This window comes from Dermacentor andersoni, chromosome 1 (assembly GCF_023375885.2).
Source record: "Dermacentor andersoni chromosome 1, qqDerAnde1_hic_scaffold, whole genome shotgun sequence".
In the NCBI taxonomy this organism is placed as follows: domain Eukaryota; kingdom Metazoa; phylum Arthropoda; class Arachnida; order Ixodida; family Ixodidae; genus Dermacentor; species Dermacentor andersoni.
In genome coordinates this window covers 303,239,440-303,265,737 of record NC_092814.1, presented here as the reverse complement: position 1 = coordinate 303,265,737, position 26,298 = coordinate 303,239,440, and the positions used below count along the sequence as shown (strand labels likewise).

Below are 26,298 nucleotides of genomic sequence, written 5' to 3'. Positions count from 1 at the left end.
CAGCGAATCTCTCTCCACTTGAGCGTTCTCCTCGCCTCTTGTCAGCCAATTAGATACGACAAGCCGCTCAGTGTAGGCAATGTTATTCGTTTTTCAAGCAAACAAAAGTGACCTCCTATGAACGAGGAGAGCGTTTGATTGGTCTGTTCAGACAACCCTGCGGGTGATCGCCCGGTGCTTGCGTCGGTGGTTACGCAAATTTGACGTCAGGAGAGTGGAATAGAAACATATTGGAATAGTTTTACGTTATAGGGCCCCATATCTACGTCACCCGCCTCTCCATTCCGGCAACCTCTTCAATTCCACCAACAAGCGGCCATATCCGTTGACTTATATAGCATCAGAGGATTCAAGCAGCCCCCGAGGTTTTATGTACACTCGGCCCACGTTCCCTCCAACCAGCTCTCCTTGCAGCTGCGGCGTCCTTCCTACAATTCCTACAAATGTTTTAGCATAATCACGAGCACTTTCAAATAACTGCCACATATTTTTCTCCGAAGTTTCATATTTCTAGCGTCAGGCGTTCATTGGCAGGAAACAGGCGAAGAAAAAAAAAAAATTTCGCGGCTGTGGCATTGCGCTGCTGAGGTTGTGGTCGTCGGTTCGATCCCAGCATTGGCGGCCGATTTTCTGTGACGGCGAATTGCAGAAACGCTTGGGGACTTAGATATAGGTCCATATTAAAAGACCCAACGTGCTAAAATTATTGCGCAGTCACCCACTACGACGTGCATTACATAGCCAGGTCGCCGTTTTGGCACATAAAACCCAAATATATATATATATATATATATATATATATATATATGCGTGTGCGTGTGCGTGCGTGCGTGTGTGTGTGTGCATGTGCGTGTGCGTGTGTGTGTGTGTGTGTGTGTGTGTGTGTGTGTGCGTGTGCGTGTGTGTGTGTGTGTGTGTGTGTGTGTGTGTGTGTGTGTGTGTGTGTGTGTGTGTGTGTGTGTGTGTGTGTGTGTGTGTGCGTGTGTGTGTGTGTGATAGCTCTCCCATGTGCACATAGAAGAGGAGCGAATTTAGACAGGCGGCAAATGCACACAGAGCAACAAGCAAAGCAACAGGAACGTGGTGACAAACTTAAATTCTCTTCCTGTAATGCTAGATATGCAAGAGAGGTCATCAAACTCACGGCTTCAGTCGCCACGGGCAACAGGATCCGCACAGTATGGCGGCTGCTGAACAATTCAGTCATGAAGGCGGCACAAACGGTTAGAGATGCTTGCGACAATGGTCTGCTGTAAGCTTGAAGACTTATTAGATGGTCTCTCAGCCAGACTGCAAACTTGCTGCTCTGCAATGAAAAAGAGAAAGACATAGGAAAACAAGTATGCCATTATTTGTTTTCTTCTCCTTTAAACTCTCCAGCTTGCACAATTAACAAATTCAAGAATGAGGAATAAGTCGAGAAAATATTCTAAAAAGCAATTGTTCCAGGATCAATTGGTCTGTCTCTGTCTGAGAAAAGTAACACCCCTCTTCCCCCCTCCTCAGCACAAGCACACACACATACACTAACAAACACACAACATGCAGAACTGTATTCTCTATTTCACTTGCACGTGTTCCTTCCACAAAGGCTAAAGTTGTACAGCGTAACGAAACACCACGGGCCAAACTAAAAAGAAAAGGAATTTCTTCAGTAAGTGCTCTTTGCGAACTGACCAAGCCCCTTCGCTAATAGTAGCAATACGTCCAGCACCACGATCGGCTAGAATCCGCTGTAATGAGAAATTCCAGCGCAAGAACATTTTCGTGAATTCGATTCCCAGGGGTCGTGTTCGCAACAACGGTCTTACGCTAGGACTGTTTGTACGAGCAGATGACAGCCAATCGGGATGTTCGGTATAGTTTAACCGAAGTTCGAAACCAATAACAAACGACACTAACGAACGGGAGGCCTCCCCACGGGCCGAATTCATAAGTTCGTAAGAGACGTTTCTCATTTGCCTACTACATTCACTGATATTACGTCCAACAACGCGATTGGCTTGTAAATGCCAACCACTTGCGGTAGGCGCCAGAACGCCGACCAATCGGGAAACGTTCTTACAAAAGAAAATGAAATGTTGCAAACACGAGCCCAGGGGCGCTATAACGTAAAACTATTCCAAACTTTTCTATTCCAATTCTGTAATCAGCCCTCCGCGATTGGTGAAAACTTTTTTGGACCACCCCCACTTCACCTGTCTGTCACGCCACGTCACGAAACCGCGATAGCTCCCTATTTGATATGACGTGTACACACTGATTATGCATGGTTTTACCGAAGAAAAAGAAAAGAAATATATTTATTTCTGATTCGACACCTTTTCGCCATTAGCCCTCGGCTATTGGTGAAAAGTTTTCTGGCTGCACCCACTTCACCTGCCTGTCACGCGACGTCACGAAACTGCAAAAACTCACCGCGTCAAAGTTACGTGATAAACATGCATTAATATGCCCAACAAAACTGCATTTCCTTCTGCATAGCTGCAGGCTGCCCCATTCCGAAAGGAATAAAAGATGGCTGCCGCTGATCGTTCAGGCACTGGCTAGTCGTGCCTGCCGGAGAGCATGGGTTTATTTGCGTGTAATAAAACTTTTTGCGTGGCTGTGTAACGTTTACGCGCATTTTCGGCACGCTTACGGCCTCGTTCTGCCAGCTGTTCTTTGCTGAGGATACGTTTTAGCATCATTCTTAAGCTTCCGTTGCATACCGCCGCGATTGTCGACGAGCCACCGTAAGATAAGTAAAGGAAAGCGGACAAATCACAGACGCCGGCACCACCTTCTTCACCCGGTTATCGATTGTCAGTTCTGTGGCTCGGCCCCATCGAATCCCTCTCCACTTGAGCGTGCTCCTCGCCTCGTGTAAGCCAATTAGATAAGACAAGCCGCTCAGTGTAGGCAATGTTATTCGTTTTTCAAGCAAACAAAAGTGACCTCCTATGAACGAGAAGAGCGTTTGATTGATCGGTTGAGACAACCCTGCGGGTGACCGCCCGATGCTTGCGTCGATGGTTACGCAAATTTGACGTCAGGAGATTGGAATAAAAACACATTGGAATAGTTTTACGTTATAGGGCCCCTGCAGCAACCGTACTTCTCGTCGCTTTCGTCTTGAAAGTTCGGCGAGTGCGCCAGTGCTATGCGTGAGAAAGAAATCATATTCAACGAGCGACGCAAACACTACCTTGACGATGAAAGAGAGCGTGAAGGTGCCTCCATATGTGATGACAGCTCCCCAGGGCAGCCTTTGCACAATGAAGCGGAGGCCCGCTGTAGGTGGCTTACCGCACCAGGTCCAAGGCAGTGAGAACAGGGCCACGATGACAATAAAATCTAATTCAAGCTTTTCGTAGGCTCTGCAAATCACACATGCGCAGCCAAAGCCGCGTAGCTGGCTTTTGCGAACGTAGATAGCAAGCATTACCTGCTAAGTGCAACGATGGCATTCGTGAAAAAACAAGTTGCATACATAACGTTCTTTTACCATTGTTAGTTCCAGTAAAATGACAAATTTTGCTTGGAATAAAAAAGTTCCTCGTAGATTTTCTCAGAATATATGTTATAGCTTATAGGACATATAAAAGCTTCTGTATTGCGGAAGCTACTTTTTTTTTACCCAACGTCAATCAATGAGCGCGTGCAGCAAGCATATACAAGATTGCTTCAAGGCCTATCATAAAAACAGCACTACTATCACACCTCAGAACTGGGCACTGACAGGCGCAATAAAGGGAAAATGAAACGTACACCCAAACGCAGCTAAGTGCTACAAAGGAAACCCATACGATTCCTCGAAAGAAAAGCCTCGCAGTTGAAGAAAATTTCGTCCTGGTCCGGGACTTGAGCCCACGACCACCGCCTTTCCAGGGCTGCCGCTCCACCATCTGAGCTAACCAGTCGGCTAGCAGATGGCAGGGCGAGTCCGAATCAATGGGGTCATTCCACGCCAACTGTCCCAACCTTGGCGCTCGACCATCCGCGATTTCCTTGAAAAAGAATGAGGACTACCTATTCAAAGCAAGAAGTATTTCTGTAAAATATTTTTTGCGAAAAGAAAATTTTCAGCACCGCTAGGAACATGCGAAGTTCTTTAGAAAGATCGAAAGTATGAGTCGTAAAACGCATTGTCAAAAAATTTTCTCTTCTTAAATTAGGGGAGCACACAATTTTTCCTTGAGAATGAAGATAGGCTTTTCACTTAAAAAAGGTATTATCGATCTTTACGTTTCCGTGAGTTTTTTATACGGCATTTTATACGGCAAAATTTGGTGCATATTGGGAATTCTTTTGCAGAAAAATAACTTTTACCGAAAGGTTATATTTTATAGTAACTAATTGCCAGCGAGTTGTACGAATATAACGTGAAATGGCCTGTACAGCTGGCGACAAAGTTGCAAAAAAGTTAGTTTTAGCCTATGTTTAGTCGTAAATTTAGCATTGAGGTGGTGGTGGTAAAAATACGCTAAATAGTGTATTTATTAGAAACATTCATTGTCTACAAACTGAGAAGCATTTATCAAATTATTTTTGTTTTAAGCAAGAAAAACATCTTTGAATTTGTGTTATACCGGTCTCTGTGCTTGCACGTGTTTCCCCTTCGTAGGAAAGCGTCCTAGCGGTAAGTAGAACTTGCGCGGACGCAAAATTTCCTGAGTCGACGGAGGAACATCTAGACAAGATAATCAGCTCCTCAAGTTTTTACTTGAGTGCTTTATTAGAAATTATTAGCCTAGCGAATAAAAAACGCGAGCCCCAATAGAGCGCATTTAACCGGATGTCGCCGTACACCGACGGCCTGCATAGCGTCGTCACGCGGCATCGGAAAGTTACGCCGATGAGTACAGAGTACAGTTAGGTACACTAAAATTTAGAAGTGGGCGAAAGCTTTGTGAATAAGAAAACAATGTGTTGCTTTATTACGGCAAATATGTAGCAAATATCAGCCAACACTATCGTGTTCTGGCGACCATGTTGGCAATGATGTTAGAGGAGTGATGGCGACCCGTCAATAAATGTTTTGGCATGCTTAAGTTCAAACTACTGCATTTAAAAAGATGATGGAAAGAAATAAATACGTTTAGTTGCTCGCCCTCTCTGTCTTTCTTGTTGTTAAATGTTAAATTCAGACCGAATGAGGCAGTACCAACAGAGGAAACCAATATAGGTTTCCTCTATAGCACTTAGCTACGTCTGGGTGGACGCCTCATTTTCCCTTTATTAATTACTTCTTTCCACCTTGCCGGTGGAGAGAACTATTACGTCAAATTGACAGGCCCGTTAAGTCAATAAAATGGAGAAAGGTAGCTAGTACTAAAATCAGCGACGTGCTCTGAATGACCCCCCCTGCGGACCATCATTGAATTTAAATGATTGTTTACTCAACTTCCTTTACGAATTTATTTCATTTCACGCCGCCACTGTCTCTGATGTGGTGCTGTTCTGTTGCTCGTAAAAGAAGGTGCCAATAAAGTTTTTTACACGCGGTGAGTGGCAGACCACATTCGAATCCGTTTTGGTGTTTCATATATCGCGGCGATAATTGACAGCGACGCTGATAAAGAGCTAGAATGAATAGCCATAACGCACAAGTATACGTTAACGCTTTTCCTACGGGGCAAGAACTGGCCCTGATCATACAACTTGTAGCGTTCGTAACTCCTCACCTCTCCCACCACCGCGATACTTCAGGAAAAAGAGACCCGCCGCAGTCGCCCATGTAGCAATGACGTTGTGCCGCTTAGCTCGAGGTCGTAGGTTCGATCCACGCAGCGGCATTCCGATGGGGCCGGAACGCAAAAAAACGCTCGTGTGCCGTGCATTGGGTGCACGTTAAATACCTGCCGTGGATGCTTAGTGGCTATGGTGTCGGGCTGCTAAGCACGAGGTCGCGGGATCGAATCCCAACCACGGCGGCCGCATTTAGATGGGGCTAATTGCGAAAGCACCCGTGTTCTTAAATTTAGGTGCACGTTAATGTACCCTAGGTGGCCGAAACTTCCTGAGTCCCCCTATGACGGTGCGCCCCGTAATCAGGTCGTGATTTTGGGACGCAAAACCCCGTAATCAACTTTTTTTTTTTTTGTGCAGGTTAAAGAACCCCAGCAACGCAAGCCCCCGACAGCGGCGTGCCTGTTAAACGTAAAACCTCAGAATTTATTCTATCGTTTTTTCTTTCAAGAAAAAGAAACGAATGTTAAATGAACTGACTTGGCCCACGACAATTCCCGCGCCTGCGCCCGGTCAAACCCAAGCTGTGCCCATCCACGCCTGTCTGCTTCTTATCTACGTCATCAGATAGAACCAACAAAAAATTTTTATTGTTAGAAATGAAAATACTTGAAAAGCCAGGCAATATTCGAATGGAGACGTTGTGGTCTTCAAGCAGTGCTTTCCGCAGTGGCAGCGGTGTTTGAGGCAAAAGCGCTCTTGTGAATAATTCTTTGAATAAGCATAAGGTACACTAAACTTCTATCGATATGGTAGAAATTGATTAATTCATTGTTTCATGACCACTGCTACCAATTTCTGATTAGAATTATAAGTGTGCGTCAGCGTCTCGGTAGCTGCAAAAGTCAATGTTGCTGCATGGGCCTTTATGACTTCATTGTATGTTCATATCATGCACGGACAAACACAGAATGACCACATCTTCAACGTTAAATGCTGTAAGAACTTGTGATTGCACGAAAAAGTACGACAGTGAAGAAAACTGCTTACATTCTAATGCGCTTTTAAGCGTGATATCCCGATATGAGGAAAAAATTTTACCTTCAGAACACGTACTTCCTTACGTACGTCAAATATACTTCTATTCGAATTATTTTCTTGGGAAAATACTTCAAAACTTTAAAGCAGATTCATTTACAAACATCTCGGTAGTTGTGTTGATAGACCATAGCTCACGACCAACATAGGTTTGAACACCATCTATGATTCTCTGTTTTTACTTACCCTATTAAATAGATATGCACAACATAAAAATCTTGCACTGTGTTTCTAACTTCCATGCAAATATCAAAATTTCAGGCGTTTTCAGGGTCTTTTGTATCAAGCCAGTGCGGAAAATTTAACCGGATTACTTTATAATATCGACGACGCGAGGTTGTACTGCGTTTCAACTGGTTACAGGATTAAGTCGTTTTGACACCATTGGCTTAAGAAGGTCAGTTATGGGCTGTTAGCCATGAGAAACCATTGGGAATTGTATACAAGTGCCATGGTAATTCTGCGACTGGATTTTTTCTTTCTCTACTAAAATAATGTGTGAACACAGGATTCAAACAACAATGAACCACACCAGAATGAGCACGTACAAAACGTCACTTAATCAATAATAATTTCTCATGCAGTTTATCTGAAGGTACGCACGGTGTATTCAGGATCATCCCTGAGACCGATGCGACGTATATGCCCAACCAAATTACGATCAGCACTGCTGGCACGAACTCCGCCACCCTGCAAAACCAGATGATTTTCGTTTGATTGATGGTCGCTTCGAAAAAAAACAAAAGCCTTTACGAGGCTGACGAGTACAAAAAAATTCTAGTAAATTCACGCAATTTCCGGCACAGAAAGATAAGACAAGATCGCACACTTCAGTGGTGCATCCTAGGAGACCTGCATTGAATCCGCCAACCGGCATAGCCGCAGGATTATAAAATTATTAATGATTAGAAAATATATTGACAGAAGCATTAGACAATCTCTTAAAAGTGCGGAAGGGGGCGAAATGCGAGAACACCCCTGCACTTAGATTTAGGTGAACGTTAAAGAACCGCAGTTGGCCCAAATTTCCGGAGTCCTCCGTTACGGCATACCAATCAGATCGTGAATTTGCCAGGCAAAACCTCACAAAAAAATAAAATAAAAGCACAGAAGCTTCGCTTGCTCGCACAATGGCACGGAAGAGAGAAATGATTTCGCATCACTAAGCGGTGATTCTGCACATCATTCAGTCATGATGAACAGAACAGGGGGCAAATTCGCAAAGCATTCTGTTCATAAGTGCTGTGGGCCATTGGCAGGCCGTCTTCGCTAATAATATACTGTCTCGCATGAAACAATTATACTAAAAAACAGGCGTACAGGCGCACTGGGTGAACAATTGGCGTACGGCTGGTGTCGGTTATTGAACGACTCCTCTTTGCAATTTATAGTAATGACCTTCCTAACTCCCTCATATTGTCGTCAGTTAAACTATTGGCGGATGACTGCGTTCTGTATCACAAAATAACAGACACATCTGACTGTAATAAGCTCCAACACTGCATTGACCATATATAAGAGGTGTCCTGAATAGGATAGGAAGCTAAATATAGAAAACTGTAAACTGATTACAAGTACTATCGCGCTCAGTATTAGCTACAACGAGCGAGCGCGAGGCAAAGCGCTGGCCCAGATTGGATAGTGGCGCCGATTGTCACCGTGTTCCTAACTTAAAGGGAGAGGGTTCTGTTGTTAGTTCTTTGAACATCGCCCCTTCATGCTTGCTTTCGCCCTCTCTACCAGGCTTGAGGACAAAATCTTTTTACCAGGAAAATATTCTTTACAGATTAGTGGCCACCTTTTGTGCGACCTGGGTATCATCAAAGTTTCTGTAAATGAAAACTGCCGTCACCTCAGAATTGTATGCTTCATTTACCGCCTCTTGATACGTCATCACATAAGTTTCTGGATTACTGCTCAATGCCTACCTTCGCCCTTTTTCCTGCATTTCTGCGTGCGATTGCAGTATCCGCAATATAAGCGTCGGTGAGAACTCACTGTCTCTTATCTTCGATATTTCACCGGTTGAAGTTCATTGACGTACAGAATCGCACAAAAGGCGGCCACCGTCTATCCTTATCGCTTTCGTGAGAGAGTGAGGTCCAGATTTTGCGAATTGGGAGATAGGGCAAAGGCGGGCATGAAGGACATCTATTGGAAACAAGAACAGTGGAACCCTCTCTCTTTAACTTGGGAAGACAGCGCCCATCGGCGCCGCTCTCCAACCTCGGTGAGCGATTTCCCACGTGATCGCGCCTACTGAGCGCGGGCTTATACGTTCATACTGAGCTCGATAGTATCTCGTTGATTTCACATCGACACTGCGCTGAACCGTACTCTCAGTGGTTTGCCTCTGTTACCTATGACGTGCTAGAAGTACTTTGGTCTTAAAATTAAGAACTACCGCTCATGGCATGCCCAGGACGACTACATTTCTAATAGCACCAACCGCATGTGTGGCTATCTGCGGCGGAATTCCAACTCTGTACTGACTTCCTTTCAAGGGCCCCTCACCAGGTCTGGCCATGCTGGCCTGACAAGCGTAGTGCATAAAATGCGCGCAAACAATTGTGCCTGCTAAGTGTTACATCACTACGCGCCGCGGAAAGAGCTTAAATTTCAAAGCAAACGCCGTTTGCGTTTCCTCTTGCTCCCATCCGGAGAGTCGACATCAATCGCACAAGTGCGACGTCACAAGGGTGCTGTGACGTCGCTCACAGTGACACGTAACTTTAAGAATTATTTAAGGTAACATAAGTCATTTCTTTAATCTGTTGCTTCAATAGACGAATTAAATTTTACATAAATAGTAGAATACACGAACCAACTGCCTGTGTGTTTTCGTTTTATTTCGTACCGTAGCAAGAGAGATGTACGTTCGATTCGTGTGCTCGTTCCCACGTCATGCAGCTGCGCGTGCAGAGAACGAAAGTGTGTCATTTTCTATCATGTCTCAGCGCCACGATCATGTTCGTTCATCCTCTCGCGTCTGCCGCAGTGCTCGTGATTGTGGCGCTCACTTATACCGGTAATCGGTTGTTCTCGCGCAGAGCGAGCAATATCATCCACTGCGCGGAACGAAACAAATGCAACAGCTCGCGTGCGAGACCATCACTGGAAGTGCGCCACTCAGCAAAAACGCAAGAGAGAGCGAAAAAAAAACGAACGAGGGGCCCATGACGTATTCGTCACGCGATCCTCCGGCTTCGGCTTGAGAGAACACAGGGAAGGAATTAAGCTTGCGGAGGCTAACGGGGCAAGCGGGTAGTGTCCATGTTGGCGGTGACGTTCGCCTCCTGAAATCATGGGTTAGCGGCTCTTCAAATATTTCGATCTCTGCTATTAGTACACTAATTTGAAAAATTCTTGCCGCAGAACCCTTCTTAGAGGGCCTGTAACAACTTCTAACGCATAACTCAAGTTTTCTATGTAGCCTGGTGAGGGGCCCTTTAACCTAACTCTTTGCAAAACACTCGTTCGATGAAAATTAGTATATGCACCTGCCATTCACGACCCCGCTCAGCTTAACCTTGTCAACACGCTTGAAAGCATTCGAAATCTAGACACTTGTTGCGTTCCATCCACTTAATCACGTCGTGCCAGTGAAACGTCGAGGAAGACCAGATTAAACATGCTCGATCTTTCAACGCTTTGTGATTATTCCCGCATCTCTCTCTCTCAAGATATATCATTATAATTCCTGTTTTGAAAGAACCAATTTTATCTCATCCTACTAACATTGCACCTAGGTCAGAAAGCTACGTCAGAGAGATTTAGCGTGTCCGGTATTTGGGTAAACGCAAGCGGACTGGGCATTTTACCGGATGAGCGGAGGCGCACACGTAAACGGCCTACACAGTGCAGCCACATGGTGGAGCACCACTCAATTACATAAACACATAACCAATATTGCAGTAACCAAGTGTATTCTACTTCGCTGCATGCTGGTGTAAATTTTCAGCAGCAATACGATTACGCTGCTGCCTAAAATGTACTCCAGCAACAAGCTGAAATATCCTATGTTACTGCAATATTAGCTATGTTTGTCTGGTTGATCTCTACGCCACCAGGTGGGTGCACCGCGCAGGCCGTTCACGTTTCCGCCTCTGCTCAGCAGGATACCGGACACGCTAAAACTATCTATTAAGATACGATTGGCCTGCTTACCTTACGAATTTAACGGATATTTGATCCCTAGGACAAGAGTCGACTGCAACCACCTTCCTGTTTCCATCGCTCTCATCACGGCCTGTATCCACTTCAAGTCAGATCTTTGCCATGATTTTTGTTAAATTGAAAGGGTATGTATTTTCACCACTCCTCTTTGTAACGCTTTCGGACCTCGAGGGTATTTGAGATAGATAGATAGATAGATAGATAGATAGATAGATAGATAGATAGATAGATAGATAGATAGATAGATAGATAGATAGATAGATAGATAGATAGATAGATAGATAGATAGATAGATAGATAGATAGATAGATAGATAGATAGATAGATAGATAGTAGATAATTGCTTATCACAATGACAGTGCGTTGTATGTTTTCATGCTGGTCACGTCGGGGTGATAAAACGAACGGTTGAGTCCTCACTTATGGGTCTTTAGTGAGGCAATACAATGAATGGTGCAAGATTTACGTGGAAGTGATTTATTCAATATACGCCATAAAGTAAGACAGGAAAATATATATCCCTCAAAACGAAAAAATAGGTATTGTTTCACTACGTTATAATGGCGGATGACTATCAACGAATCCCGTAAAATGTTGATTACAATGAAATGCTGAGTCAAGCACTATGAATAGTTTGAAGGTTACTGCGTGAACAAAAGGCCTAATGGTAAAATAAAATAATGGTATATGCTTGTGTGCGCATACCTGCACGCCTTCACAGCGTGGAAGAGACTGATGCACCAGACCAGGTTATCACTCGAGGCCCACAGGCCTAATTACCTTACCACACCTAGGTCGTTTCTCCACTTCTGGATGTGCAACTTGATGGCAACACTCGTCGCGGACGATTGAGGCGCATCACTAGAAAAGAACGGTGAGAAGGTGCACACTGTAACAGTACATAGGGTGCGTTAAATGGCATTTCTTTAAATATGTAAATCAGCTCAGCTACTGTGCATGTCATTGTTGCATATAAACCAAGCAGCAATTCTTATGAGTCCCGTAATAAAACACGCGAAAGACAAACAGTGGTACAAAGCAAGGAAATGTCGCTCGAGCCAACGTTTCGACAAAGGTACGTGTCTTCTTCAGTGCCCCACGTCGAAACGTTGCCTACAGCGACATTCCTTGTTCGGCCACTGTTTGATCACCTCAAGCCGTCATCTTTCGGTCAAAAAAGCTGGCTTGTTTGAATACAAATGACGAGGTTTGAGCCCGGGGGTCTATATTCTTCAAAAAAAAAAAAGAAATTGTTTTCGTCCAGCTATACTAATTTCTTATCATCTGTTTCACCTAATGCACGTACCCGGCGATAGCGTGGGCGCGACTTCGTGGAAGTCATGGAGGAAGAGCAAAAAGAACTTGTATTGAAAATAATAATTACAAATACGTCCACAGCATAACGAATAATCTTCACACTTGTGTTTGATTTCGCCACCGCGCCACCACAATGTAGCCGCCGCGACCTTCAACGCCCACTGAAAGGATTCGGAAACTTGAAGTTCCCGCGATGGCGCGAAGGCGAAATATGTAACTGTGCGGGACAAATCGGGGAATTTAACGTTGAATGCGGAGAAAGAAACTAGCCCGTGCTGGGTGCCAAACCAGTTAGTGCTCGCGTTATCGCAAAAACAAATAAAACTCCTAGAGCTTTTGCGCTCGGTCACTGCGAACACTAGGATATTATGGCTGGACACGACTGTATCTGCAATTTCGCTATAGATTTTGCGGCTAGGCTTTGAAAAATATGACTCGAGGAAAAACCAATTGGCCACATTTAAGATGCTCTGGTTGCACAAAACGAGTCCCCAACTTATCTGTATCCACTTCTGAATTAGACTTAACGCAGTACTTCACAAATCGTTTTTTGCCTAACACGATAACGATTTACATGGGCTCTCGTTATTCAAACTTGGATTATTAAATATGCTGCACTCTCGGTCTGTTGTTGAACGTGCAGACCCCTTATTTCCTTTCTTCTAGATTCCAATTCATTGAATATCTTATTATATTCCGTTTCATATACATACTTAAGGTGCAACGCTGTGGGAGCTGCCTCAAGAAGTTCCATATCAAGAAACACCACTCAGTGTTTTTCGGAGCCAAACGATTACGACATCCAACTCTGAATCCAAATGACGTCAGTTCGACACATTGCGTGGATAACTCCTTTCATTTTTATATGTAATGACTGGAATATACGCACCGAGTGAACTTCCCGCAGTGTCTTTTGAGTGCAAATATATCTGTAAGATGGGAAGCGGCGCCGCGAACAAAGCAGTGCCAGGCGACGGTCAGTATATGTATAGCATTTGAGACACGCCAACAGGGCCAATAGTGTCGAACTCCGGGTCGCATATATTGCAAATTCTAGAAGACACAGCGCCTTGGCAACCGCAGTTGAACGCGATTGGCTGAAACGCCGCCGGCGACGCTCGACACCCTTGCAACTGCTTGGAGAGTACGCCTTGCCACCCTAACGCCTTTTGTGCTAACCTAACCTAACCTAACCTTAACGTAACCTAACCTAACCTAACCTGACGTTAACCTTAACCTAACCTAATCCTAACCTAGCCAAACCTAACCTATTGTGGACGACACGCAAAGGCAATAATCCTCACTGCTGTGGGGATTACGACGCCAGAGAGCCCGCCGGCGGCGTTTCAGACAATCGCGTTCAACTGCAGTTGTTAAGGCGCTGTGCCTTCCAGACTTTCAATATACGCCTCCGGGTCACGTATCGGGTAGGCTGGCGTTCATCCCCGCTCCGGTGCATCGATGGCGTGTAGCTGCCACGTTGCAACCACGGTGACGTTTATGTTCCCGCGCTCGGGAGTGCGCCTGCGCTCAGATGCATCCGGACGCCTTGTTGTGAGATCTCTGAGGTGTTGCACGTATGAACATTGTAGAACACGTGGATTAGAGTAGCTGACTCAAACATGAACCAAGGCAAGAAGAATTCTTTCTCGAAAGCAATTGTGAAACGTTGGTGAAATAGAACAAAGAGGGGGGAAAGTGCTAGTGAAAACAAAGCAATACAACATAATTACACAGAACAGGCGTAATTATTCGTTAGGGCATAACTTTTTTCAAGTGTAACGTTAATTATTACCTGTAAGAGTGTAACGTTCAATTATGCTGTTCTTCTAATGCATGATACACTAGTTTTTTTCACGTGAATACGCAAAGGGCGCAAGTAGCTGTATACCTTCCGCAGCGTTGCACCTAACTATACAGAGAGTTATAGCATACCGTGATTCGCGATCCGTTACCCTTGTGAGGTAATCTATGCATGCGCGAGTACGTTTTTCACTGCGAATGCTACGGTGTCGCCATGCCGAGCCAACTGCGCATGCACGGGATCTGGCCGGCTCTACCGTCACGGCGGCAAAGGTGGCGCGCAGATCGACGGGGAAAAAACGAAAAGACTTTACGGCGGCCGACGTAGCCAATATGTTCACTTCTGTCACCGGAGACAGCGTCGCGGCTACACTTTTGTGTGCGACACAAAATAATCACAAGTAGGACCAAGGGCTGTCGAAAATTGGCATCACCTGAGGAGCGGCGCCCAGTGTTCAACCATGAGGTGATCGCAACATGCGACACGCGGGCATTTGGTTTCGCATACGGGCAACGCGCACTTGAGCTTCCATGATTTGCTCCTCCTCGCCTCTTGTTACACCGCGTAGCCAATTTGTTGTCCATAATTTTCTTTCAGCGTTATTGGTCCCATCTTTCTGAACACTTCTACTTACCCTTCGAGCTATTGTCACACCCAAAAGCTTCCAAGCCTGCGGTGTAACTACCGCAGCACTAAGAAAGACAGCTTTTTTTCTTCTTTTGACAATATGGTGCTGTAGATATATCCTAAAGACGCTGTTATATTAGACAACACAATAACGTAATTGCAAATTCTCACAAATGGCATTCCAGCGTGTGACATCTTCCGAAAAACTGGAGCCGCTACAGTACATCTGCGGAGAAAGTGAATACGCACAAGTGGTGAAGAAACGTGATCCACATGAACTGCCAGTGGAGGAGGAAAGCAAGGAGCTCCATAGGGAAGAAGAGCATCCACCAGTTTTGCGCCGATATGATGGAATCTTGACCAAAATTCCTAAGGGGGCAGAGAAAGAGCCATAAGTGAGGTCATTGTGGAGTAGTGAAACATAGTTCTTTTGTGAAGGTATCTGCGAGGCAACTGTTGAGACAACGCTCGCTCTCACCCTTTTACGGGCATACAATGATGAGAAAATACGCGAATCCAAAGTGATGTTGAAGTCTACATGACGCGAGGCTTGTTTGAGTTGTAGAGATAGCAGCAGATGTGGATGATACATGCAGCCCAGAGTCATCGTCTATCTGATTAGCTATGACACACGAGGACGAAGGTGATGTGTGGTGCTTGTCGACGGGGCAGAATGTTGGTCATGCACAAAGAAGAACGGCAGATATCTAAATATATTTAAGGCTTCTATATCTCTTGTGTCATAGTTGCATGTACGAATTCTGCGGAATGGAAGCATTCAAGTGGCACATTGCCAATTTCATATACTCATTGGCCCAAGTCATTTACTCAGAAAGACAGCAGCAGTCAGCCACCGCAAAGTGGCGAAGCAGAGAAAGAAAGCTTTGTTTTAAAACATGAAGTTGACTAAGATGATAACCCCAAAGAAGTTGCAAATAGGCCATTCTTACAGTCATAAGAGGCTTGGTAAGTAAGAAATTACACAATAACGAGAGACGCGTGGCTATGCACTGACTTATTACTTGCGGGGGACCACCTTAATGTGACGTCATTGATCTGCTAAGAGCGAATCGTTCACAATAATTAGCAACGTTTGCGATGCTTTGTGGCGCATGGGCGGCGCAATACGCGAATATACTATGGAATCCATGATGTCAAGCTGACGTCAGCGGTGCCACAGTTTCGGCGCGAAATTTGAAAAGGGAAATCTTTGGAGTTTATTCTTTCTTTGTAAATTAAACCATTCTCAGAATGGCATGTTGTTGAGGAACAAGCTATGGGCCGAAACTGATGTATTTTCTTTTTACCGTTCTGTATATATATATATATATATATATATATATATATATATATATATATATATATATATATATATATATATATATATATATATATTGTGCACGTCTTCACCTTTTGACGTCTAAGAAAAAGCGACAGACAAAAATCTCGCGACATTCGCCTCTCAAAGCTCACCAGCGAACACCAGCGCTGCCGCCTGCATGCCTTTCGATTCCGCGAACAATATACGAGCCGTTCCACGGCCGATATGGATGAGCTATTTACACTGATATCTATTATAGGGAGCTGGATGACGCGTCAACATCCTTCTACTTAAGCCACCGGAAGTAAGCGGCTGCCTGGTCCCGGAAGTTGACGCTTCGCGACTTTGCAGCGGCACTTCGCAGGCCCTGGCAGTCGGCCTTCATTCTTTTCCTTCCCCTAAAATACTTGCATGCTGTGCCATAAACTACCCAAGCAGATACGAGAAGTCTTTTGGGAAGACTTCCCATATGTATTTTTCACACGAGTGAATTGAGCGTCAAGGGAAAGAAGAAGCTACTGGCAATCTCCTACATTCGATGAAGTGGTACATGCGCCCTACTTTGACTCACATTATCTAGGTTTCAGCCGTCCCGGGTAGTTTTTACAAACGATGACTCACAAGCTTAGGAATAGACAAGTTGAGGCCATTTTTCAGAAAGCACGGCTTGTAGCGATCACTTCAAGGTATCGTGCTTCGACTATCGTTCGACTATCGATATAGACTATTGACGAATGGTTATATAACAGTGTAACATTAGTCGGCTATCGACTACTGGCATCGTGCTCTCCCCCGATGTAGCAAATATTGCAGACTGCATCTTGGCCTTTGTGTGTGGTATGGAGCAGCAAGCCATAACTTCGTTTCATGCCAGTTGGCTAATGTTCAAGAAATATGCGCATGAAAGCTTCTGAACAGGAAAATCAGCGTGGTGTTTCTAAGCAGTCATCGTATTTCACAGCTCACATCTCGGTAAGACAAGGGCAAAAGGTGCTTCATTGAGACTAGGAGAGGCAACACCGCTCAAGTTCTTATAGCCACGGTGATGAGGCATGTTACAGGGCAACTTAACAAGGTGGACTAATAACAGTATGGGCACATGCTTAAGTCATCGGCCCAGTTGAACCAGTTCGTGTTACTCGAGGAGTGCGTAAGTGGTTACTCTCTCAAGGTACGGATGCGCTACTCGGTAAGCAGATACAACGAGAGAACAAAGTCCAACAAGGCTGAACATTTTGGCGCGCGACTGAGTGTCTTTCGTTTTCCCTTTTCTGTTTCCCCCTTTCTTTAATAACCAGTAGTAGCTAGCCTCACAAGTGATTGTACAGAGGAAGCCATTGCATTTCCTAACGTTTTATGTCTTTGTCAAGGAAGCCGCCGTATTTGTACGTATGTTTATTTACCTCACACAGGGGTAAGGACCCTTAATGTGATTACTGGATTATATCTACTAACTACGGATTTTAAAGTCGGTAGCTGAGGTTCAAGCGCTGGCAAATTGTACTCGTTGTTGCAGGACATTAGGGTGTTACATTTACGGTGTAAGTGCACATGAGGGTAACTAATCACCCACTCCACTTGTGAGCTATCTGTTAGGGTCGAGCGAATACCCGCTTTTCCTAATACCAATAGAATACGAATAGTAGCTATCGAATATCGAATCGACTATCGAATAGTCAACCGCAGACGTATATGCATATTAACAGCAGGAACTTTTTTTGTGCTTGCTTAAGTACGACGCCTGTACTGACTAGCCCTCCCCACCCCTCCCATAAAAAAAGCTAAAGAAAATATAGCAACAACGTACTATCAGGAACAAAGAATCAGATTTAAACACAAAATTACTACATGTCATTACAAAGTGCACGAATAGCCTCTCAATATCTTTAGAGCATGCTTGCAAACACGCTTTCGAATGAATGGCGCCATTCATTCAGATCACATGCCACCTCACACACGTCATACATAATCTCGTCAGGTCTACACAACTCATCGCACACATGTCATACAAGCTCTATGCATTCTTATCGCACATCGCATAAATCTCGTGCACTTCGTAAAAGTCTGCGTAGCACATCATACAGATCTCGCCCGTTTTCTATGAAAGTTCGTTCAATATGCATTTCATATCGTTCATTTCTCGTCAAATCTGTGCGACATGCATACATCTCGTTCAATTTCTCATACAAATTTTCAATAGGGGCTGCCGTATAGAAAACAGCTTTACAAATGGGCTAAGTAAATGGTTGCCGGAAATAAAAACGGAAAGTTGTGGTTAAAAAAAAAGCAATGCTGCTGAAGGACTTGTGTGCCGTAAGCACACGTGAAAAGGTCAGTTGCAAGAAAGAAAAAACATACCTGGTCTTCGCATAAAAGATAAAACTGCTACATGTCTAGACTGCCAAATCATTAGGTGAAAGAGTACAACCAATACTCTCAGAATGTCAGGTACACTTCTGCCACGAAATCGTAAACAAAACTTTATTATCCATCTTGTTTCTGCATTCCTTCGAAAAATATTTCTCTTTGTTTCACTTCTGATAATGTGCGGTACTTTGTTTAGCAGATGAAGAACAGTAACGATACATTAGGAGTCGGTTGTCGCTAAATATTTGGTTAGTTTCAAATATTCAGAAGTACCAAATAGTTCATTTTCGAACACGAATAGTTAAGTGTGTTTAATTTTCGGTTCCTATTCGAAACTTCTAATATTCGCCTGCCACGTCACGTCAACATACATGTCATGAGCATGCTCCAAATAGGTCAGAAACTGATGCAGTAATAGGACATGCATACATATCCACATATCCAATACGGGAAATAAATACTTCCCTATAACTGGTGAGCGCTTGCTTGCAATGCTTATATCTTCTCAAAACGGCATTTTCAGTCACACTGGCAAACCAAATGCACAAAGCACCAAACCTTGCCAAAGTCACACGAAAGATTCAAGCACTGCTAACAACCATTTATCAGATACCTTTACTTGCTCTAAACTTCATTGACGTTCGCTGGTTGCTTCTACCAGTTGCTACTATTTGTCACAAGTGTTACCTATTTCAGCTTCTTCGGCCTCTGCACCTACAGTATCAGCATAACGGTAGAGTTCAGTGGCTGTTCAGTCCCAGTATTGTCACGTATCGTGGAAAAGTGTCCCTAGAACTGGCGCCAATTGAAAGTAGTCCCCGCAGTATTTCGCACATGTTAGGCGATCGTAATGACCGACATGCATCCTACATGACCGGTGTGTATTCTTATCGGAGCGATTAACATCAGAGTCATTGTTCACGTTCATCCTGCACATATTAAGTCTGTCACCGAATCACTTCTCGCCTGATTACGTGATCTGCTCGCTGTATATGAGGCATTTTTTTTGCCATGTATCTGCCGGTGATATAGTGTTGTTTATGAAGTTCTGTGCCTTTTTACTTACCAAGTTATATATCTGTTAACTTGTTACCACCCTTTCTGTACAATACATTCCCTACTTGTCGATTTACATATCCAATACTTATTTCTTTGTTTCTTTTTTTTTTCATTTTACTTTTCTTTATTTCTAACGTTGTATATAAGGCCGATTTCTGCGTTTCTTTATCTTGCTGTTTTTATAAGGTATTGATTTCTGTGCTTGCTGCTGGAGGTTATTCTGCGTTTCTGTTCATTTGTGTACTCAGCCTCACTTTTATATAAAGTTCATCCAGCAGATATTTGAGGTACTGCATATAAATAAATAAATAAATAAATAAATAAATAAATAAATAAATGTTTTTTGTTTTCTATACACGACTGGGTTAGGCGTACTAAACAATACCCATATGTAGACCAGTAATGGTTGAGTTTGTCAACGGTACTGTCCAGCACATTGCATATTGGGACCAAACGATACAATACATATAGCGTATGCTTCAAGGAGGCAGGCAGAAAAGATGTCGTGTAGGTAAGATGCATAGCAACGACCTACCTCTTGAAGTAAAGCAAAAATTCGAGGTTGCCTCCATTGCTCGTCAGGTTCATTATAGATGCCAGAGCACACATGATGACCACACTGAGGAGAAGCTTCTTGTGTATAGTGTGATACCGCCTGGAAAGCACGTCATAGAGTACGGGAAACACGGGAAATCAATATAGTTGACTTTTTGCGTTCGCAACATTCCAAACAACAATTTCTAAATCAGGTCCTGCGCTTCTGCGCCTCTTTTGTTGTATCCAGCAATGCGTTATGGTTATTTTTTGTCCTCATGCTGCTAAAGAAATAGTGTCCAGCATGGCATTTCTACATGCAACAAAGCAAAGCCTGCGGGTATTCCTACCTAATTACCGTCAACAAACCCTTCCCTTTTCCCTAATTACCGGTCTTTCAAGTTTCAAAGCCTTTCAAAGAATAACGATGAGCTTCTGAGGCAGTCATAATAGTATTTTATGGGTGGCTGGCGCCGCGAAAACGTGCAAGGGTCGTTTACGTCATTGCGCATCTCAATACTTCGTGAAATGCGTCCAAAATTTGCAAAAAATGAGCCAAATTTCACTGAACTCAGCGCGAGCAGTCTGATCTTTGTAATGAAAGATGAGTAAATGTAGCGCATGTATGCCTAGTGAACCTAGGAGTCATTATAGGCCGAGTTATCATCCAATCGATCGCTCACCGAATCAGTTGCCGACCAGTTCAGTACACAATCAATGCTCCTAAGATTCGTGAACATAATTCTGTTATATTGTGGAGGAAGCGTTGATGTGCGCATTTCATCCTAAAATATTTGCATCACTCCAGGAAACGGGAAGGGACACAGTGTGCTCGTGCTTGACATTACCGGTAGAATGCCAGTCTCTTTCATTCCGTATTCAAGAACACCGGAACACCGGAGCCAAAGAACCGTAAAATCACCGAAAGTCAGTGTCGTACATTTGCTTCGTTTTGGATCGTATGCACATGCCAAAGTAAGAAGCACCTTGGGTTTGACAAAACAGATGGAGCAATTTTTCGATGCTTACTCTTTTTTCCAAAAGTATATTTCCCTCACTTCATGTCGGTCTTCTTCAGGCAGGGACAGTTTTCCTGAAATGGAGATAAGTCCACCGACTTAGTGGAAGCTGAAAAAAAAAAAAAAAGTTGGACGTGATGCTGTTTATTCGACTAATCACTAGGCTACGTGATAGTAGCTGACCATTTGATATCATTACTATGCAGGGTGTTTGGCGTTTATAGAACCAGTTTTTTTACGTGGTACACTGTAGCCATGAGTGATCAAAAGCGCATTGTCCTTAGTCCTGTTCAATTACTTGAAATACTTGTATTGAGCACTTTTTGACCAATGGCTAGATCTGGCATCAGCAACCTCAAATGATGTTATCGAGAGCAATAACGTCTCTACGTGCCTTACATTCAATTTCAAAGAGCTTGTATGGGGCCAGAGAGAAAAGAAAAATAAACTAGTGTGCTCGATCTCGTGTCTTCTTCGCGTCTCGACAATGCGTCTCCACTCGTTCATTTTTGCCTGGCCCTAGCGATATTCTCCAAGGTTCATCTAGCCCGTCGTCTAGTTCGTCGAGCCCATCAAAGGTTGAGAAACTTGTCAGCCTCTACCATCAGCCTGTACAATACTATACCAGAGCAGAAACAGCAAACCTCCAAAATTTTGTACTTCATTTGCTTTAAGCTTTCAAAATAGTCCGTCGAAGTCAACTGGTTCTTTTTTTCGCGGAACTCACAGAGCACTTACATTCGCTATATCATGGTAAGCGAACAGTGATTTTCCCCATGGTATAACAACACCCTAAGACGCCTTAACAATAAGCGAAAGGAGCTATTTGGCCAAACTTTCTCACAGCATGTGTGTACAGGTAAATATATTGCGGCCGAAAAGCGGCTCGAATTCTAAACCACTAATTCTAAGCAGCTTTTTTTTTTCTTTTCTCCTACAGTATTCAAAACATAATAAAGAATTATGGAAAGTATTAAGTCTGAGCTAACACACGGGACAGATTACTCCTGCTCCAATATGTCCAGTCATTGAATAATAGTCGGTATTTTTATGTAGCCTATACAAGAACTGTGTTGTTTAAGTATATGGCCAGTCTCACCATCTCTGCAGCCCTTAAAGGGAAGCTGAAGAGTCTGTCGAATTCAATAAGACGCTCATATACGGATGCGGGAACCTTATAAACCATGCAGGTAAAATTTGGGGGGGATTTTTCACTTAGGAGATGCTGCACCTCTCCTTCTCGCATCTGTCCTTCAACCAATACGACATAGCATGCGCATCTGGTGATGTTTGTTACCCTTTTTCTTTAGTGCCATTGTATTGGTGACCCGGATACCTGAAACGAGCTGCTTCTCATTTACAAATTGCTCATTTTTTTCAGGAAATCTGGTTGCGGCCGGTATTACATACACATGTCAAATAATATACAAAGTGCCCTACGTAAGTTTACCCAAACTTTCAAAGTATGCAAATGCTACATAGCTGGACAGAACAAAGCTAATGCTGTTTGCCGTCAGTTGGAGATACTCAGATTATTTTTTTTAATTCCGTCTAAGTACTTAATTAGCGTTAATTACTCAACTTCTCAAATATTATAATTAGACGAAAAGTGTCAATGAGAAAATTGTAGAGCAACATGAAAAAATCCCGATAAAGTGTTCTGCTGCTCAATACGTGCTACATAAAAGTGTTTTTCCGAGCATGAAAGAAGCCTGCGAATGCACGCAAAGTGCCTCGAGCGGGCAGTCGCGCGGCAATTTTGCGTGTATTCGCGGGCTTCTTTCACGTTCGGAGAAACACTTCTATGTAGCACGTATTGAGCAACAGAAAGCTGTATCAGGAGTTTTTCATGATGGTCTACAATTTTCTCACTGACACTTGTTATCTAATTATAATATCTGAGAAGCTGATTTATTAATTCAGACCAGTTATGTAATTGGCCTCAATGCAAGAAAATAATCTGAGTATCTGCAAGTAACGGCAAACAACATTACCTTGGTTCCGTCCAGCTACGTGGCGTTTGCATATTGTGAATGTTTGGCTAAAATTACGTGGGACGCGCTTTAAATGCCTCATTTCTTTGCCCAAGCGAATTGCAAGCAAACTTCGTGTTTCCCATAATTCCACAAATTTATCACTCACAGCTTGGTTTTCCGGTCATCACATCAGCTCATCGCACATGCCACCCCAACTAATCAACTGAGGACGAACAAGGGAAACTTGAGCCCGACCACGGCGGCCGCATTTCGATGGGGGCGAAATGCGAAGACACCCGTGTACTTGGATTTAGATGCACGTTAACAACCTCTGGTGGTTCAAATTATTCCGGAGTCTCCAACTACGGCGTGCCTAGTAATCAAATCGTGGTTTGGGCACGTACAACCCCATAATTTAGTGTACTTAATTATGGGAAACTTGAAGCTGGCGCCAACGTTTGCACAAGCTTTGTCGATACGTTGGCAACAACTTCAAGTGTACCTCGTTCGTGCTCGATTGGTCACTTCAAATCTCCGATTCCCTGTGAACCAGCCGTCAAGTTCGGGAGCTACCCCAAAACTGTGTATGCCAGCCCGCTCGCATTTCGGCGCACTCAATTTCGATCCCATATAAACAGCCAAGAACTGACGCTTCTTTTCCCCCCACGTCATGCTGCACTCCCATTCCTCCACATTTGAGGACTCTATATATAAAACTATTCTGTAAATTTCATTTTCCCCCCTCCTTTTTAAACTACAGGTCCACGAGGTACTAATAACTAAGACATTGAAATTAGGATAAATTATGCAATGTTTTGTATATTAGTTTGAGGGAAAGAGTAAGGCCAACTTCAACGAAATTTTTCTTTGGTTAAAGTTGTTCTGAATGAGTACATATACCATAAACAATCTCGTCAAAGAGGCAAAACTGGCTATTGCATAGTTTTCCTATTAGCAGCCTCTAAACAGCACCTAAACATACGGCGCGTGCACCTGGTGACTGTCGCTATGACGTAAATCCCAGCATACGGCCTCCGAGATCTTTCAGTGCACCGCAGATAGTCGCGGACGCGGCCGGATCTTGGAGGTCATGCTGAGAAGCCGCGCACTCTAAGTCATGCGTCACTTCCGGCGAGACCTAGTAATCGCACCTTTTTTTTTTTTTTCTAAGTTGCAGTATCTGAGACGGCTATTTTCGCGAGCTTTGCGTGAAGCTTCCGCTCGTCTACCAAACGTCGCATTTTGCACGCAGGCTCGAATACGTGTGCACTGTATTGAACTAGGCCTGTTACGCGGTTGGAAACTTCGTTGCAGTTGGCCTTTAATGAACACGAAATGAAGACGAAGACAGGGCTAGAAATAGTAGACTAGGCGCTTGTTTCATCTGTCTTACCTTGTCTTCGTCTTAATTTCCCGCGCATTAATATTTTCTGTGAATATGAACCAACTAGGCCAACGAGAAGCAATCTGAATTTTAGCGCAGGAGTTCCACTGGAAGAAGTACGTGTTCAGAAGCATTCGGTGCAGTTGGTACTATAATGTAACACCGTGGCGGCTTCGACTAGAAGTCTAGTATAAAGCAGTCTTTTGTGTGCCACGTGTTTCGGGGTTGTTCAGAAAGCCTGCCAAATATGACTAAAACGTGTTGTGACTAATCGTTTGCACGCCTCGACAGCAAGGCTATTAAGGCCGGTTTTCGCGAACAACGTCCGCATGCTGACCGTAAGAGAAGTGAACATGAGTACTTCAGCTTTCTGGTGTCTCCCCTATGAATTGCGATTATCATGGCTGTTTGTCTTCGCAGACAAGTTTCCCTGTGTGGCTGTCTCCATTGCGCTACTTAAGCTGGCTGCCTGCATTGGCGGCTCTTCGTGGCTCTCCCGAGAACTTCATCCTTCAGAAACGCTCCTGAATGTGCTACATTACATGAACGTAACACTGTAGCAACGTTACCTTTTCGAATTTATGGGCTCTCTTTAAAGCACTGAAAAATAAAGAGCTGCATAAGGTGTTCCTGAGAAGCTCTTACACCACCCTTTTTCTTTTTTTTTTTTTTTTTGAGCAATACTTACGCTTTCGAACGCCTGTTCAAGAGTTTGAATAATTAAACTCAACTAATTAGCCTACTATATGCACTGCAAAAAGCATCCTGGCAGCTCGAGTGGACCGCTGGCGATACGCTATAGTTCACATTCATGTACGAAATACTACTTTACTTAAGGTAGTAGGACACATTCAAAAGTTTTTTTTTTTTTTCGCAAGATTTATTTTTGTTTTTTCATTTACTTATGTTCAAACATTCAGCAACATGTCGCCAAAAAGCATCTTCCTGTCATTATTATATCGGGAGTGGCAGTGAGTTTTCCAACCCATACCCTCGTAGTGCGAATTCGAAAATCATGTAGTACTATATCTTTTATATAAATACGATTCAAAATACATTCTTCATTTTATGTTGTCGCCGAGCGGGCACACAAACAAAAGGAGACTCTAGTGCATCTCATGAGTTCCAGCTATGACGCTGGCGCATTTCCGGCCTCTGTGTAGTTTTTGACATCTTTCGCGTGGTTTCACATTTGTTCACGTTTTCCTCGAAACAAGAGTTTGCTACACCTCATGTTACGCAAACTATGACAACATTTTTAATGAACATTTTCATATTGAATTTTGTACACTCACATCACATAGAGATAGGTGCAACGAACTAAAATAAAAATAAATTATGCGATATTTTTGCATTTGCAGCTCATTTTGCAAATAAATTTTGTCAAAAATTGGCAATTTTTTCAGTTTGCTTAATTTTTCGAACATTACTTTCTCAATATTCATCACATGCGTTTATCCCATTTTATTTCTCAGGTCTCGCACTAAGCTACAGAAATGCCGAAGATTTACTCAATCCAGGAATTCGTTAGTTACGTATCACTGCTGGCACGACTAGTCCTTTTACCAAATTTTTTTACCGAATGACAAAAAATTACCTGCCAAAATATAAAATGAACCATTTTCTACACTTTAAATAGTTTATTAAGCTAAATAGGACATACGTATTCGGGAAAAAAAGTTGTTTAAATCCTGGCTTCCGATTTGCAAAAAAGATTGTGTGGTCTACCACCTTAAATGGTTTCTTTTATTTGCGTCAAAGCATTGTACAGTCCATTTGATGTTTGCTTGCAGCATGAGTATTTTACACACGCCCTGGCTACCGCTAGAAAATTGTTCCCAGAAATTGAGTTACGAGCGCAGTCGGAAATGCAAAAGTTAAAATTTGAGAGTCAATGCTGCGTTACACAATCTAAAATAGGTATGTAAAAACTGTTTGCGAATAAA

The 26,298-nt window shown here is 43.5% G+C and overlaps 1 protein-coding gene across 2 annotated transcripts in view; it reads right to left on the bottom strand.

Moving 5' to 3' along the window:
- LOC126548372 (uncharacterized) overlaps positions 1-21,456 on the bottom strand; it is a 56,455-nt gene extending 34,999 nt beyond the window's left edge. For both annotated transcript variants that reach the window (XR_008609210.1, XM_055063346.1), the window contains exons 1-7: positions 21,003-21,456; positions 19,975-20,094; positions 14,942-15,061; positions 11,725-11,805; positions 7,372-7,458; positions 3,188-3,359; positions 1,145-1,306 (exon numbers count right to left, since the gene is read on the bottom strand). Coding sequence is in view for 1 of the 2 variants with exons in the window: in XM_055063346.1 (XP_054919321.1) it covers positions 1,145-1,306; positions 3,188-3,359; positions 7,372-7,458; positions 11,725-11,805; positions 14,942-15,061; positions 19,975-20,048 (696 nt within the window). In the remaining variant the exon portion in view is untranslated. The remainder of the gene's footprint in view (positions 1-1,144; positions 1,307-3,187; positions 3,360-7,371; positions 7,459-11,724; positions 11,806-14,941; positions 15,062-19,974; positions 20,095-21,002) is intronic.
- Between the last annotated feature and the right edge of the window lie 4,842 nt (positions 21,457-26,298).